The sequence below is a fragment of the Vulpes vulpes genome, chromosome 2, assembly GCF_048418805.1.
Source record: "Vulpes vulpes isolate BD-2025 chromosome 2, VulVul3, whole genome shotgun sequence".
Taxonomy (NCBI): Eukaryota; Metazoa; Chordata; class Mammalia; order Carnivora; family Canidae; genus Vulpes; species Vulpes vulpes.
Genome location: NC_132781.1, coordinates 78,290,085 through 78,304,282, shown reverse-complemented (window position 1 = coordinate 78,304,282; position 14,198 = coordinate 78,290,085). Strand labels below are relative to the sequence as shown.

Below are 14,198 nucleotides of genomic sequence, written 5' to 3'. Positions count from 1 at the left end.
TTTTCTCAGTACTTTGAAGATATCTTGTTTTCATTTTTGGTCAGAAAGTTTGTGGTGTATTTAATTCTGATTCATTGACCTTGCCAAATGAGTCTTTATATATTAAGTCTTTAAGGTTTGCTTCTGGATATTACCCTAAACTGTGGGTATTCACCATATGTTACTTCTCTTTTCTATTTATAAAATAGGTTTCTATTATAATCTACTGAAACAGTTTTGATGGGAGTTTTGTCTTTTTCGGTTGGTGTTTTTTTTGTTGTTGTTGTTTTGCTCTTTCTCTTTTTAAGTGCTGTAACTTTTGTTTTTAATTGTTTTCCTTAGTTGCCTTTCCCCACCTTCCTGGTTCTGCTCCTTCATGGCCCAGTCTTGTGGATACCAGCAAGCAGTGGGACTATTATTCAAGAAGAGAGAAAGACCGAGATAGAGACAGAGACAGAGACCGAGAGCGAGACCGTGATCGGGACAGAGAAAGAGAACGCACCAGAGAAAGAGAGCGGGAGCGGGATCATAGTCCTACACCAAGTGTTTTTAACAGGTTTGTTGAGTGTGTGGGAATTTGTACACTTGTGTTTCATATGCACAGAGTTTACATTTGGTGTAAGGATGGAAAATATAATTCAGTTGGGAAAGAATTGCTTTCAGAGTAGTTAGGAGATAACCATTTTAAAAGCGTCAAGATTTATTTAATTCATAAAGGCTTTCCATTATGTAAAGTAACAGTCTTGAATTTATTCATCTCTTCCTTAAAAAGAATTTGAAATTTTTATCTTTCCATCTTAATTTTTCATCTTAAGTTTAAATAGTTGGCAATAGAGACATAATTTCCAGTGTATTATGAACATTATAATTTTAAAATAAAATCATCACTCTTCATCCAGTGGGTTAAGAACATTATAGTGATTTGCTAAACATCATCATCCATTTTTTAAAAATGTATATAACAGACTGTCTTTAACAGAGATTTTGCATTTCTCTTTGAATTCTTATTTCTGTAAAATATTTTTATTCTTGAATAAGTTTTTTTAGTTGATCATTCCATCATCTTTCCTGCAGCATACCTGTGGTAAGTTTAAATACTAAAAAAATTTATGACCGTTAGATTAAGTATTTTTAAAAATGTTTTCCCTGATTTTAATTATTACTCATTTTTATATATGAAGATAATGCAACTTCTGAAAATAATTCAGTGGAACTTCATCCTTTAATGTTATGGAGGACCTTTCGCCATCCCCAATTAATACTTGTATCCGTGAGTGAATATTACTATTGATAGGAAAAAACAGACTTTGCCATTAATTACATTTCTTCTAAAAATATATACAGTGATGTAAGCACTGAGAAACCTTGTTCACGTAAAATACTTAAATGAGAAAAGATGGAATTTTGTTGTGGCTCTGTTGTTTAATTATTTGAGCACCTTTAGATTCAGTGATGTCAGAATAACAGTTAACCTATATTTAAAATTATTTCTAAGGATCTGTCAGCCCTATCAGCCATGACTTGACTTTGTTGAAAGCAGAGAATTGGAAACCTGATTTGTGAAAGTATTTGTTATTCAGTGTAGCTGTTTCATAGGGCTGCTGTAACAATCCCACAGACTGGCAGTCTGCAACGACAGATACTGTCTCTCTGCAGTTATGATGTAAGCTAGACGTCTGATATTGGGGTCAGCAGAGTAAGGTCACTTTGATAGGCTCTGATGGATAATCTATTCCACGCTTTCTTATAGCTTCTCATAGTTGTTAGAGATCCTTGATGTGTGTTTGTCTTCATATTGCATCCTCCCTTCTGTGTCTGTGTCCAGATTTCCCTCTGTTTATAAGGTTAGCATTCATTAGCTTGGGGGCAGCCAAATCCAATATGACCTCTTAATTACATCTGCAAAAACTGTGTTTCCAAGATAAAGTTATATTCACGGGTATGGAAGGTTAGGACTTGAACATCATTTTTGTGAGGGAGATACAATTCAATCCAGTACATTAAGGAATTAAAATCTAGTTTTCCCAGTTTTCATGGAAGAACACCAGAAGTCTTACCAAGACTTGTTACTGTTTTTGATTCTTTTAGCTGCATCTTATTTAACTTAATATTCTCAGAAAGGATTAATTTTAATAGATCTTTGCAAAAAATCCATAAAAAATAAAACATATTTATGTGTTTTAAATATTTATTTTCATGAGTTGTCATTTTCCCCCATTCCATTTATGGAAAATAGCTACCATATAACATAGTTTGTAAAAGACAGCTGTTGTCAAGCCTGACAACGAAATCACACTCTGTTTTTATCACGGAGTTCTGATTTCATTTTTCTCTTCACTTAATATAAGGTGCTCTCCCTCAACACTTTGATTTGTTTCCCTTGAAAGGGACTTGTGTGCGGTTTTTTGGTTTTGTTTGTTTGTTTGAACTAGGTCAAGGAAAATTGTTAGGACTTCTACTACACCAACGAAGTACCTGAAGTTAGAACATCAGGACACAGAATACTCCCATTTCTTACTCCATAGTTTACCTTTGACAGAAAAATGTATAATACAGGAAGACCTAGAGCCTTCCTTATATAAGCTTTTTTGTTTCTTGAATAAAATAGATCTTATATTAATATTTTAAATTAGATATTTTTAAACCCCTGATGGTTTACACACCCTGAGTCGATGTATCTTAGTAAAATTGGTGAAAGGAATGCCTTTTGTAAAGGGCTGGAAAGTTGATGATAAGAAAAGAGGTTGGCTGGAGAAGTGTCATGTTTTACCTGCTGGTATATCATTAAGCAGTTCAGATTTAAGAAAGATAAATAAGGAAGTTGTGAATCTGGAAGTTGGTTCCCTAAAACTTTTTGTGCCACTGAAAAGAATTTATATCCTGCTGTGGTGTACTGGCAAGTACTGCTGACCTTGAGAATAATTCAGTTTTTCTTATGGTCCACACGTCCCCAGGTCACTACACTTCCTGACTTTTTTTTTTTTTTAAAGATTTATTTATTTTATTCTAGAGCCAAGAGTGTGCGTTGGGGGTGCAGATGGGAGAGAGTCCCTAGGCAGATTCCATGCTGAGCCTACACCCTCCTCCATTTTAACCTTAGTTCTCCCTCAAGCCAGTATACACCCCCGTCTTAGCTACGCTGAGCAGATTGCTCTTTTGAAAATTCCTTACTGTTTCATACTTCCTTGTTCATGTTATTCCTCTCCTCTCTGCCTCACTTGATTCTTCAGGGTCCAGCTCATGTCTGTCTTCTGTGAGCTCTTCTGAATCCAAATGAAAGTTGAATTATTTCCTTCGCATGGTTCCTAAGTACTTAATGTATCTTCTTTAAAACCTGTGTTTCTTGGGGCAGCCCCCGTGGCGCAGCGGTTTCGTGCCGCCTTCGGCCCAGAGCATGATCCTGGAGACCCGGGATCAAGTCCCACATCGGGCTCCCTGCGTGGAGCCTGCTTCTCCCTCTGCCTGTGTCTTTGCCTCTCTCTCTCTCTCTCACTCTCTGTGTCTGTCATAAATAAATAAATAAATTAATTTTTTGAAAAACCAAACCTGTGTTTCTTAGCAAGCCTGTGTAAGGGCATTGACCACCATCTTCCATTCTGTATTCTCAGCACTTTGTACAGTAATGCCTGGCATGCAGTGAATAAAATGACTTATACATTGCAGAGGAGGAAGATGAATATAGTAGAGAAGAAACAGTTTTGAAAGCTGTTGAGTAAAACTGTTAGCTAAGCAGATTTTGAAATTAATAGAAATCAACCTTTATGACCAACAAAGCAATAATTTTGGCATCTCGTTAACATATCAGTCTCAATACCATCACAATATAGAATGAGACGAGTCACAGAACTTTTTTATACCACCTCTTTTAATAGATGAGATAAATAAATGTAAGGTACATAGACAGTTTTCTAATTTTGCTAAATGAAATGAATAATGTATCAATTCAGGATGTGAGCATATACTTGATTCAGGCAGCGTTTGTTGTATTAGATGTGATCATGTTCTTACAGAATTCTTAATCCAAAAAGGTCCTTAGGTATTCTCTAAATTTTGACAGTGGCAGATTAGGAAATGGACACAGAGAAATGAAGACCATGGTAGAGAGCCATTCTGTGTACTGAACCTGTGGTTGAGATTACTTAAAATCTTTTCTGGTCTTGGAATTAGGTAGTTTAAAAATCTGTTACTTTTCATTTTCTTTATTGTTCCCTGTGTACTTTCTTATGGGTGGGGGGAGACAGTTCATTTATTCATGTAACTGACATTTTCTGATCCCTGTTACGTACCAGGTACAGAGCTGTGTGCTGAGGATACAGAAATATTCATACAATAGTCTTACCGATTTAAGCACATAATATCATCAAGGTGACTGGGTCTGGTTAGCAGTTTGAAATTTTACCAAAAAAAAAAAAAAAAAATGTGGCATAAGAAACAATAGGATTTATTAATGTTTTTCCCCTCCTATAGCTAATAATGACTTATACATTGTAGTCATCTGATAAAATTTTACTGACTATAAATAAGTATAAAAGTATGATACATAAGTGTGTGTATGTATGTGTATAGGTTTTGTATTTCTGTGGTACTATATGTGCTGTTAACTTTAGCCACATAGTGCATGATTCTTTTAAATTCAGGAGCATACTTTCAGAAAGTTGAATTGTTTCTAATGTAGTTCAAATGGATATTTTTGAGATAGCACTGCTATCTCTAGAATATACATGTTCACAACTTAAGATGCTGAATGTAAACTTGATAGGAAAGAAGACTAAAATGAATTGCTTGGCTAGACTTCCTAAATTTTCTTTGCATAGATATTTATAGAATATTTGAGGATAAATTCAGATTCTTCAGTGTCACACAAATACTACTCAATTTTTATGGAAACAAAATGTTAACGGTTAAACCATATTTGATTTTCAGAATGCTAAGCTGTAGGGCATTAGAAATCCATGTTTTCCTAAATCTGACTAAAAGTTCAAGCCAAGAGGGGCATAAGGTAGAGGAATTTTGTGTTTTTCTGAATTATCCCAGGAATTGTGTTCTCTGGGAAATCCGAGGGAAGTATAAGTAAGGGCCATTTTTTCTAAAGACTGACATTTTGCAGTATGTCACATGTATGTGTTGTATTACAAATTACAAGGTCATTGTTTTGAAAATCATAGACCTGTTTCAACATCTGGTTTTTAGGCCACTTAAGTGTGGGCCAGCAAGAAGGTTAGTCATTGTAGGATGTTTGAAATGAGCTGTAATGATTTCCAGGCCCAGAGAAACCTCTGTGCTGCAGCTGTGTATCAGAGAAGGTGATGGAAGGATGCCTCTTCATATGTTCTGTGTATAAGGCTGAATCTTGTATCACTTCTCTAGTATGGTTATCATCATATGGCCGTCTTCAGAATCTTAAAGGCATCACAGCTAACAAGAATTGGTATTAGGGTGAGAGGGGAAAGAGGGTTATAAATGACAGATTGAGATAATCGACCTTAGTTATTTTTATGTAAACCCAATTTGTAAATCCGTTACAAAGAGGCCTCTTTCTTTTTTTAATAAGGGTACTATTCATGATAATATTCATTTGTCATAGTAATTATTTTTGGAAATGATACTGGAGAGTCAGTCACCTTTACAGAAAGGGTCTGCTTCTAAAAAATCTAGCATTCAGTTGACTGAACCTGGGGAGTCTGCTTGCTAGTTGCCACTTATTGAGGGCCTACTACTGTGCCAGGCACTTTATAACTGTTACTGCCAGTTTACCAACAACCTTGAAAATGATTGTTGCCAGTTTTACAGATGAGAAAGCTAAGGTTCAGAGAGGTTAAGTAGTTTACCCAGGTCACACATAGAGTCACTAGTAGAATCAGGTTGTGATCCTTGGTCTACTCTGTACTGCTTGTCCTAACACATTGCATTTCAGGTGACGTGCTTCCAATGTCCAAATGCAAAAGTACATATTTATGGTTAGAAAAATGTGTATATTCACAGATACACATACAGGCATATGTGTATATATAAATAGGTATACTTTAAGTAAAATTTGTAAATGTGTAATGTATTTCAGGCAGTGAAAACTTGGTCAGCAGTAGGCGTTGTTAGGTATAGCACTACTGCATCACTGCTTTTGGTAGGAGATGATAATTAAGCTTTCTCTTTTATATGGCTTCACCTGATATCGTGTCCTGTCTTACTCAAATGCCTTAACATCTTGATGCATCATGCAGATTACTGACTTATATTAGATCTTTCTAGAAACCAAAGCTTTATTTTATTTATTTTTTATTTATTTAGTGCTCTAAAAGATACTTTTATTTCCAAGGGAATTTCTGTTAGCAGGTTATGGAAATTAACATCTTGATGCATCATGCAGATTACTGACTTATATTAGATCTTTCTAGAAACCAAAGCTTTATTTATTTATTTTTTTATTTATTTAGTGCTCTAAAAGATACTTTTATTTCCAAGGGAATTTCTGTTAGCAGGTTATGGAAATTGTTGACTTCTGTGCTGAAACACGCCCCCCCCCCCCCCCCAAAAAAAAAGGCTTGAAGGATTAAGAGAAAGATGGAGAGAAGAATATAAGTGAAGAGACATGAAAAGAGGATAGATCTAGGGAGGTTAAAAGAAAAAAAAAAAAAGACTACCGTCTAATTCTAGCCATCAGTCCCTGTTTCGGCAGTTCATTCTATCCAAAATCAGGAAATGGAAGTGCATCCTAGGTATATGCACTTGTTGCTGTCAGCCATGTGAATCCCCCCATCCCTAGCCACACACACATTCCCCTATAGTATGTCAGACTAAGTTTGTCCACGGGTAGTGTTTTGCCTGCATTTTGTGTGGATATTGTAGAAGTTGCTCTGCTGTCCCTGTCTTTATATCTGTACCTCTTCCTTAGAAGCATGCACTCTTCATGTGATTGAAAAACTTAAGCACCTTCATCTACTTTCCACTCTCTAGCCATTGTGAATTGAATATTTTTATTATTTATAAAATCTTAAGCACACAAAGATTCTAAAAGAATTTTGGTTAGAAATCGAAGATATACAAACATGCTTTTAATTTTAAAAGGAATAAAAGAAGATGAGGCTGATTAAAATTTAAATCTGTTATAGCTCCCAGTTCTTGGAAGGAAAAAAAAAAACTGGTATATACAATTTCTACTCCGTAACAACTGTGAAAGCACAAAATAAAATTGGACTTTTAACATGTAATTATTACATGTTTTATATTAGATGTAGTGCTAGTTGGGAATGGCATTGTTTTCTTCTCAATTCAATAAATATTTTGCACCTATTCTATATAAGATGCTAATAACAGTGTGAGGTCTTCTGGTTTGGACTCAGATCACATCCCTTGTAGTTTGAAGTTATTCAGAATTAAACAGTCCAGTTTCATGAAAAGTTTTTATTCCAATTTCAGTGATGAAGAGCGATACAGATACAGGGAGTATGCAGAAAGAGGCTATGAGCGCCACAGAGCAAGTCGAGAGAAAGAAGAACGACACAGAGAAAGACGACACAGAGAGAAGGAGGAAACCAGACACAAGTCCTCTCGAAGGTTTGCTCTTTTATAGTGAATCACTTTGAAGCTCAGAGAAATTGATTTGACTGCAAAAAGTTCAAAACCTCTCCAAATAACTAGTAGAGCATATGTGTTCCTAATTGGAAGATTAAGAGTAATGTGTTGAAATAATTGCTTCCTTATAGGCTCATCAAAGATTTTCAAATCTAAAAAGACCTCATTTAGTACTTGTGGACTTATTACTATCTTTTTGGGAGAGGGGTTTATTTAACCTATGAACCAGTAATACTAATATTTAAAGAAAATTCAGGGCCTCATAGTCTAAAATTGTATGCCTGTTGTTTGTTGGTTTAGGATCAGCCCTAGAAAGTTTTTCCTGTTCTGATTTAGTGCTTCAGTTTCTAATTTGTAATAGTTTTTCAGGATAAAGTATATGGGCTCTGAGAAATAGGATAATATCAGGTGCGGGTGAACCTATACTATATATACAATCTCCATATAAAAGTCACATAACTGGTTACTCCTCAAAGTGTGAGAAAAAGAATTCATTTAAAACCCAGTGTTATATTGGGAATTCACCTTAGACATAGTAGGTTGATATTTCTTATCTTGTGTGTACTTAAGAACACAACTTTTTTTCCTTTTCAGTAACAGTAGACGTCGCCATGAAAGTGAAGAAGGAGACAGTCACAGGAGACACAAGCACAAAAAATCTAAGAGAAGCAAAGAAGGAAAAGAAGCAGGCAGTGAGCCTGCCCCTGAACAGGAAAGCACCGAAGCTGCACCTGCTGAGTAGGCATGGCTATGGCCTGTTGTGTATATTAGGGCCAGAAATGTACCATAAATCTTGTTATTTTTCTGGATAATGTTTAAGAAATTTACTTTTAATCTTGTTCTGTTAGTATGAAAAGTTAACTTTTTTTCTCAAAATAAAAGAGTAAATTTTTCATGTTAAGTTAAAAATCTTTGTCTTGTAATATTTAAAAAAATAAAGACAGCAATGACTTTATATCCAAGAAAGTAATGTGAATGAGTCACTCAGCAGGGAATTTTAAAGAGCTATGTACACACACAGTATCTGATAAAGGTTAAGGTTTCACCTTGGCCATAGTTTTCTTGAGTTAATCAAATACCAGTCTCAAGAGGTTGCACTGCAAAAGGGCACCTCTGGGTCTTGAGATTAAAAGTAGTCTTTATCAATACTGCTGTGGCACTCTTGCTTATTGTATTAAAGTACTTGTATACAGTTTTGATATCACAACTTTTTGATAGGTTTTCAGTGTTCTTAATTTGGGTTCATGGTATAACTAAAGAGGGAACTTTTATATCCAAATTAGTAAAATCTAAAGGCATTTGGCTGGTGTCTGCAAAATAACTTGCCCTAAGGGTAGTTTTTATAGCAGGTACGTGGACAAACACGCGTCACTGTGACACAAACTTGAATTGTCTCATGGCTGTTTATGAGCTGGGGTCAAGCTGGTTTGGCCTTTCTTGATGCTTTTTCCAAAGCTCATTGGTTGAGCAGTATGTGGAGGTTTTATACAGTTACTAGCTAATTGTGAAGGAAAAGACAAGAGCTTTAGATTAGTCCTTTCCTATTAAATCTAAGAATACAAGTTTATAATTCTGTGAGCGTTTTTAGGGATAAGCCTTAGGATGTATTTGTCAGTGGTGGTAACAACATGGTTTTGAAAGAATGAATTACTAGGATCCTTTAAATAGCGATAATTTGAATTTAATGTCATATACTAAAAGACAACCATAATTTGAAAAATATTTATTTCTCGTTTGATGAACATTTTCAACAGTGCACTTTTAAAATCCTCTGGCTGTAAATTGTTTTTCTAAATGCCCGTAATATATCCTTTACAGACCTCAGCATATACCAAATTTTTAATTGTAGGATTTGAATCCATTGGGGGGATACAAATGATCTCAGCCTTTTAAGATCTTTTTAATGAATAGAAAAATATAAACTTAAAGTTGTGGAGTAATGAGAAATCTTCCACACTGAATAAAAGCTATTCAGATTTATGTTTTGAGTATTACATTTTCTGAGGTGTAATTGGCTTTCATTGGATCATACTTTTCCTGACGAGTTTACATTTTTACAGTGTATCCTTTAAATATAAAAATTGACAAGATAAATACATTGTTTCAACTTAGCTTATCTGTAGTTTTCTGTTTTCCTATGACCCATCACTGATTCTACAAAAAAGTGCCAGGCCAAGAAACAATAGTAAGAGTAATCTTTCCTTTAAGTTCTTTCAGCATCCTTGCCAAGCAAGCATGTATCATTCCTGATGTACTTCTACCATTGACAGCCAGAAGAATGTCTCCGCATCTAAAGAACATAAAACACCACATGATTAACATTTTGATCCATAGCTGAAGTCAATGCAAGTGTATTTGGTGGTCTTAGTTTTTGCTTCATCTGTCAATTTTAATTACATAGATTTCTAATTAAATTCTGCAAACTCTATTCGGCTTCTGTTAGAAGTTAGAAAGGACCCTAAAAGCCTAGGAAGTTGCTGTATGGGACCAAAGAATTCTTAGAAATTGAATGCTATGTAAATGTTTTTCTTACCAATACAACACAGTATATAATACATGTGTTACTTCTAATGGGGCCAAACTTTTGCATATATAAAACAAAATATTGTTAATAAGTAGTCATTATTACCTAATTCTTCCATCATTGTATGCTGGTGTTCCTTCGACAATGGATTTAATAAAAAAAGGTTTATTCCCATTATATTCTTCATAACCTCCTACAATGCAGAAGCCCAGACTTCCAGCTGTGTTTCTTCGTAATATAACATCTTTACAGTTATACAGGTACCTGAAATAGAATGTGTAAGCAGTATATCTGCAGTTAGGTTGAACTCTAAATAATTATTATGATTCATCTCCCATTCCCTTTATTGACATTTTTTCAGGCTAAATAGTGGAGGGGGTCTTAACTCAAAACTGTCATAGCCAAGTGACCTTTGTGCTTTTAGCGGGCTTTTTCTAGTTGAACTATTTTCCATTGCCAAACACCCTTTAAAAAATATTATTATATTCTGCTTACATGTTTACTGGGAAAGATAATCATATTTTTGGCTTAAAGATTTAATGCTTCAATTTATATTAAATAAGTTGGATAGGCCTAAATCCTTATTGATGAACCAAATTCAAACATACTTAGCAATATCATATCTTTATTTACTTGTGAATATAATGAAAGCAAAAATCCTTTAAATGATTAATCTCAGTGGGAAAAAAAAATTAAACATAACCCTAATAATTAATGCATTTGCCAGAGTTTTGACTTTCGAAAAACACCAGTTTAAATGTAGTTTCACGTGTTTGATAGGTTATAGAGAAGCATGCAGGCATAAGGTGAATGGAAATTGAGGTACATTTAAAGATACGAATTATTCATAATGGAGAAAAAAATAGTAAACTGAATAGGGAGTTACAGAAGGAATGGGAGAAGGAGAGGCCACAGGTCTTCTGTAAGTGAATAGAATCTTCACCTAAGGTAGAAGACGGAAACACTCAATATAATTCAGTGGCAGCTGGTTCAATGTTCATATAGGTACAAGCCAAGTGTAAACTGTTACAGTTGTGACAGGTGGTGGTGGTGTCAGGAACTGGATTTGACTAAAACCCCCCAGTTCAGGAACTGGTTTTGGAAGAAAATCAGCATTTTCATACTGGTAAAACTCAAGATATGATTGTTTTGTTTATAAGCTGTACCTTAAAATAGTAACTGCTTTTTGAAAAACCAATAAAACGTCTCATGAAAGGTTTTGTTAAGTGATGTAGTTGGTCTTTACATTTGTTACTTGATAATCCATGTAACATGATTTTTCATGGTGTTGCTGATTGCAACTTGAAATAAGCTTTGGCTTTGGGGGATAACTTTAAAAAGTAGTCATGAAGTTCAACTCGATTTTGTTTTGTATCTCTTATCACAAATAATTTATAATCAGTCTCACTGATAGCTGAAAAATGATTTTCATTAAATAAAGCAACTATTTTGATTGTAAAATACTCATCAGCTATATTTCACCGATTTGATGTCAGTAATAAATTCATCCTGTAGGAGATACCGTATTTTACATAATGGTTCACTGACTGCTCATACACAAAGCAGGTAATTGGCAGTTCTCCAAACACCAGAGCGTTACATTCCTATGCTCAATATTTAAAGGAAAGCACATGAATTGGCTGATTCTTACCCAAGGTCATGAGCAAATATCTATCTTAATACTTCCCAGCCATGATTCCTTAAAACAGAAATGGGTACATAGAACAATACTTTGTTGGTTTTTTTTTTTTAATTATTTATTTATGATAGTCACAGAGAGAGAGAGAAAGAGAGAGGGAGAGACATAGGCAGAGGGAGAAGCAGGCTCCATGCTCCGGGAGCCCGACGTGGGATTCGATCCCGGGTCTCCAGGATCGCGCCCTGGGCCAAAGGCAGGCGCCAAACCCCTGCACCACCCAGGGATCCCCTAGAACAATACTTTGAAACAAGTATTTCCCCTTCCATTGTCCACTGAGTTTTTACATTAAGTATCACCTTGGACTTTACATTGGTCCTTACTGGGTATTTTATTTCATGTAGATAAGCTGTAAACCTCAGCATCTAAAATTTATTATGTTCTAGTATAAAATTTTTAATATTGAGTCACAAATTGTATCTATTTTCCTAGACTTGATATTGGAGAGAGTGTTGGCTTGGATTATATTTGAGCAGATGTTTATTGAGTGTACCACACTCTAGGCACTTGGTAGATTGGTGAACAGAACAGGTAAAAACCCTGCCCTCTGGCTATGCATTGAAGTCGCTAGCAGTGTTACTAGTATTTTTTGCACTAGGTGCTTTCCTTCCTTTGGAGTATTTCAACTTCATTGTAGCAGCAAGAACTCAGTAAGTTAAACCTTTTCAAAGTCAGACCTTGGTTAGTTGGAACCGATGTGTACTGGGGCATTGGTTTTTTTCAAGCTGAATTACTTTACTCCCCATTGGGAAATGTGGAAGCTGGCTTTGGTTGACGATGTTGAGGATTTACCTTTGAAATATTAAGTGACTTTAAATTCTAAATGTGAGCTTTTTTCCTATTCTGAACTCATTCTCTAAATTTAGGCCTCATTGAAGGAGAGTTGGCATAGTTTAAAGAATAGCAAGGAGTTTAGTAATTTTCCTCCAATAAGTAAATTATGGTTGCTTCAAAGATCAACTCCATGTTAAGGACTATGGTGAAGTCTTGGGTTGCTCAAGAAGCTGTATATTTTTCTGTTTCAACTGGCTGTTCCTTCTCCATCTCCTTCAAAGATTCCCCTTTTCTCAAAGGACCTCAAAATTTCACTGAGCCCCTATACTAACAAAGTGGGGTTCTCAAAAATATGTACCTTTCAGGGAGTGTAGAGGTGAAAAAATGCTTTTATCTAATAAGAGTGAGACATGATCTGCCTTTAAAAAAATCTCATTTTCTAATAAGCATTTAAGCTCAGACAACACAATAGGTGACCTGGCAACAGACTGAATGCAGAAGTAGATGGGAGAGTCCAGTTATCTTTTGTTCAAGCCAAACGTTAAAGAGGTTGGTAAAAAAAAAAATGTTGCCACTTTTCTCACTAATTCACTCTAAAGTCGTTCCCAAAGCACCCTCTGCCTGCATAACAGTAATACATATTAACTCATCTCTCCTCTAGTCATACTAGTCCAGATGACAGCATGTTTTGAAAGACTTCCAGATGTGGAGTTTGGGCCTGCAAGCCAGCAGAAAACAAAGCAGAAAGTCTTCAGTGATCTCTGCATCCCCCCCACCCCCTTCAATTGAATGGCACCTGATAATCTGTATAGCTTTGAGACAGTATCTGGAGCTCCCACCCAGGGGTCACTCCCGGCACAGAAGGCACGCTAATAAGGGTGAGAGATATTTGCAATGTCCTTTATCATCCACTTTTACTTTCTGCTACTGCTTATATCTGACACCCACTGGTTGAAGACAGGCAGCCACTGGTTCAGGGTATGAACACTATCTTCTTCATGTATATTCTTTTGTGTGTTGTACTGTACCCGAGGGCATGATTACAATGTCCTAGAAATGGATTTCCTGTTTCTAGACCTGCTGATACCATTTTTCTTCATTGGTAGAGAATGTTAGGTAACTGACTGGATCATACTTTAGGGCAAATAGGTTTCCTCAAAATCTGTTCGTCGAAAGGGGAAAATGTTTTTGAGTAAATGTATAACTTGGAGGGAAATGCCCTGGTGAATTTTTTTCAAAAATATCTATTTTCAGGCTCAGTCTATAGCCGTTCAGACAAGTAACTTTTGCCGAGGTGTGATAAATGGCCTGAAATTCTTAGGACATCAGTCATGCCGAATGTTGAGACCTTTAGGCCAATGGTATTACATCAATCGAGGAGAAACTGGGGTCTTTGAACCTCTCTGCCATCAAGATTAGAGATGTGAGTGGATATTCCCATCCATAAAAATTGTAGCAGTGTTATGACTGAGTGCTCGCGTCCTGATACCAGCTGAGGGCCTGATCCAGGGACATAATGGGGTATTAAGGATGTCTGAAAAATGCCAGGATGGACATACTTGTAGTTTCAAAATGTCAGAGTAAACATTATGTTTCCCCTTCTGCTTTTAAAAATCACTGTAAAGGCAACTAGGAGACTTGGAAACAGAAATGCAA

At 35.7% G+C, this 14,198-nt stretch overlaps 2 protein-coding genes across 22 annotated transcripts in view; one reads left to right on the top strand and one right to left on the bottom strand.

Annotated features, from left to right (window-relative positions):
• Window positions 1-11,298, top strand: part of FIP1L1 (factor interacting with PAPOLA and CPSF1) — a 75,647-nt gene extending 64,349 nt beyond the window's left edge. For all 17 annotated transcript variants that reach the window (XM_072748993.1, XM_026016520.2, XM_026016518.2 and 14 more), the window contains 3 exons: window positions 322-535; window positions 7,393-7,530; window positions 8,143-11,298. In XM_072748993.1, coding sequence (XP_072605094.1) covers window positions 322-535; window positions 7,393-7,530; window positions 8,143-8,290 — 500 coding nt within the window. In that variant the 3' untranslated portion in view covers window positions 8,291-11,298. The remainder of the gene's footprint in view (window positions 1-321; window positions 536-7,392; window positions 7,531-8,142) is intronic.
• The window catches only part of LNX1 (ligand of numb-protein X 1), a 181,378-nt gene continuing 176,387 nt past the window's right edge, over window positions 9,208-14,198 (bottom strand). For 4 of the 5 annotated variants that reach the window (XM_072748989.1, XM_072748988.1, XM_026016514.2 and 1 more), the window contains exons 10-11: window positions 10,178-10,336; window positions 9,257-9,838 (exon numbers count right to left, since the gene is read on the bottom strand). In XM_072748989.1, coding sequence (XP_072605090.1) covers window positions 9,703-9,838; window positions 10,178-10,336 — 295 coding nt within the window. In that variant the 3' untranslated portion in view covers window positions 9,257-9,702. Of the gene's footprint in view, window positions 9,839-10,177; window positions 10,337-14,198 lie in introns of all 5 variants that reach the window. The other variant, XM_026016515.2, reaches the window with a different exon arrangement.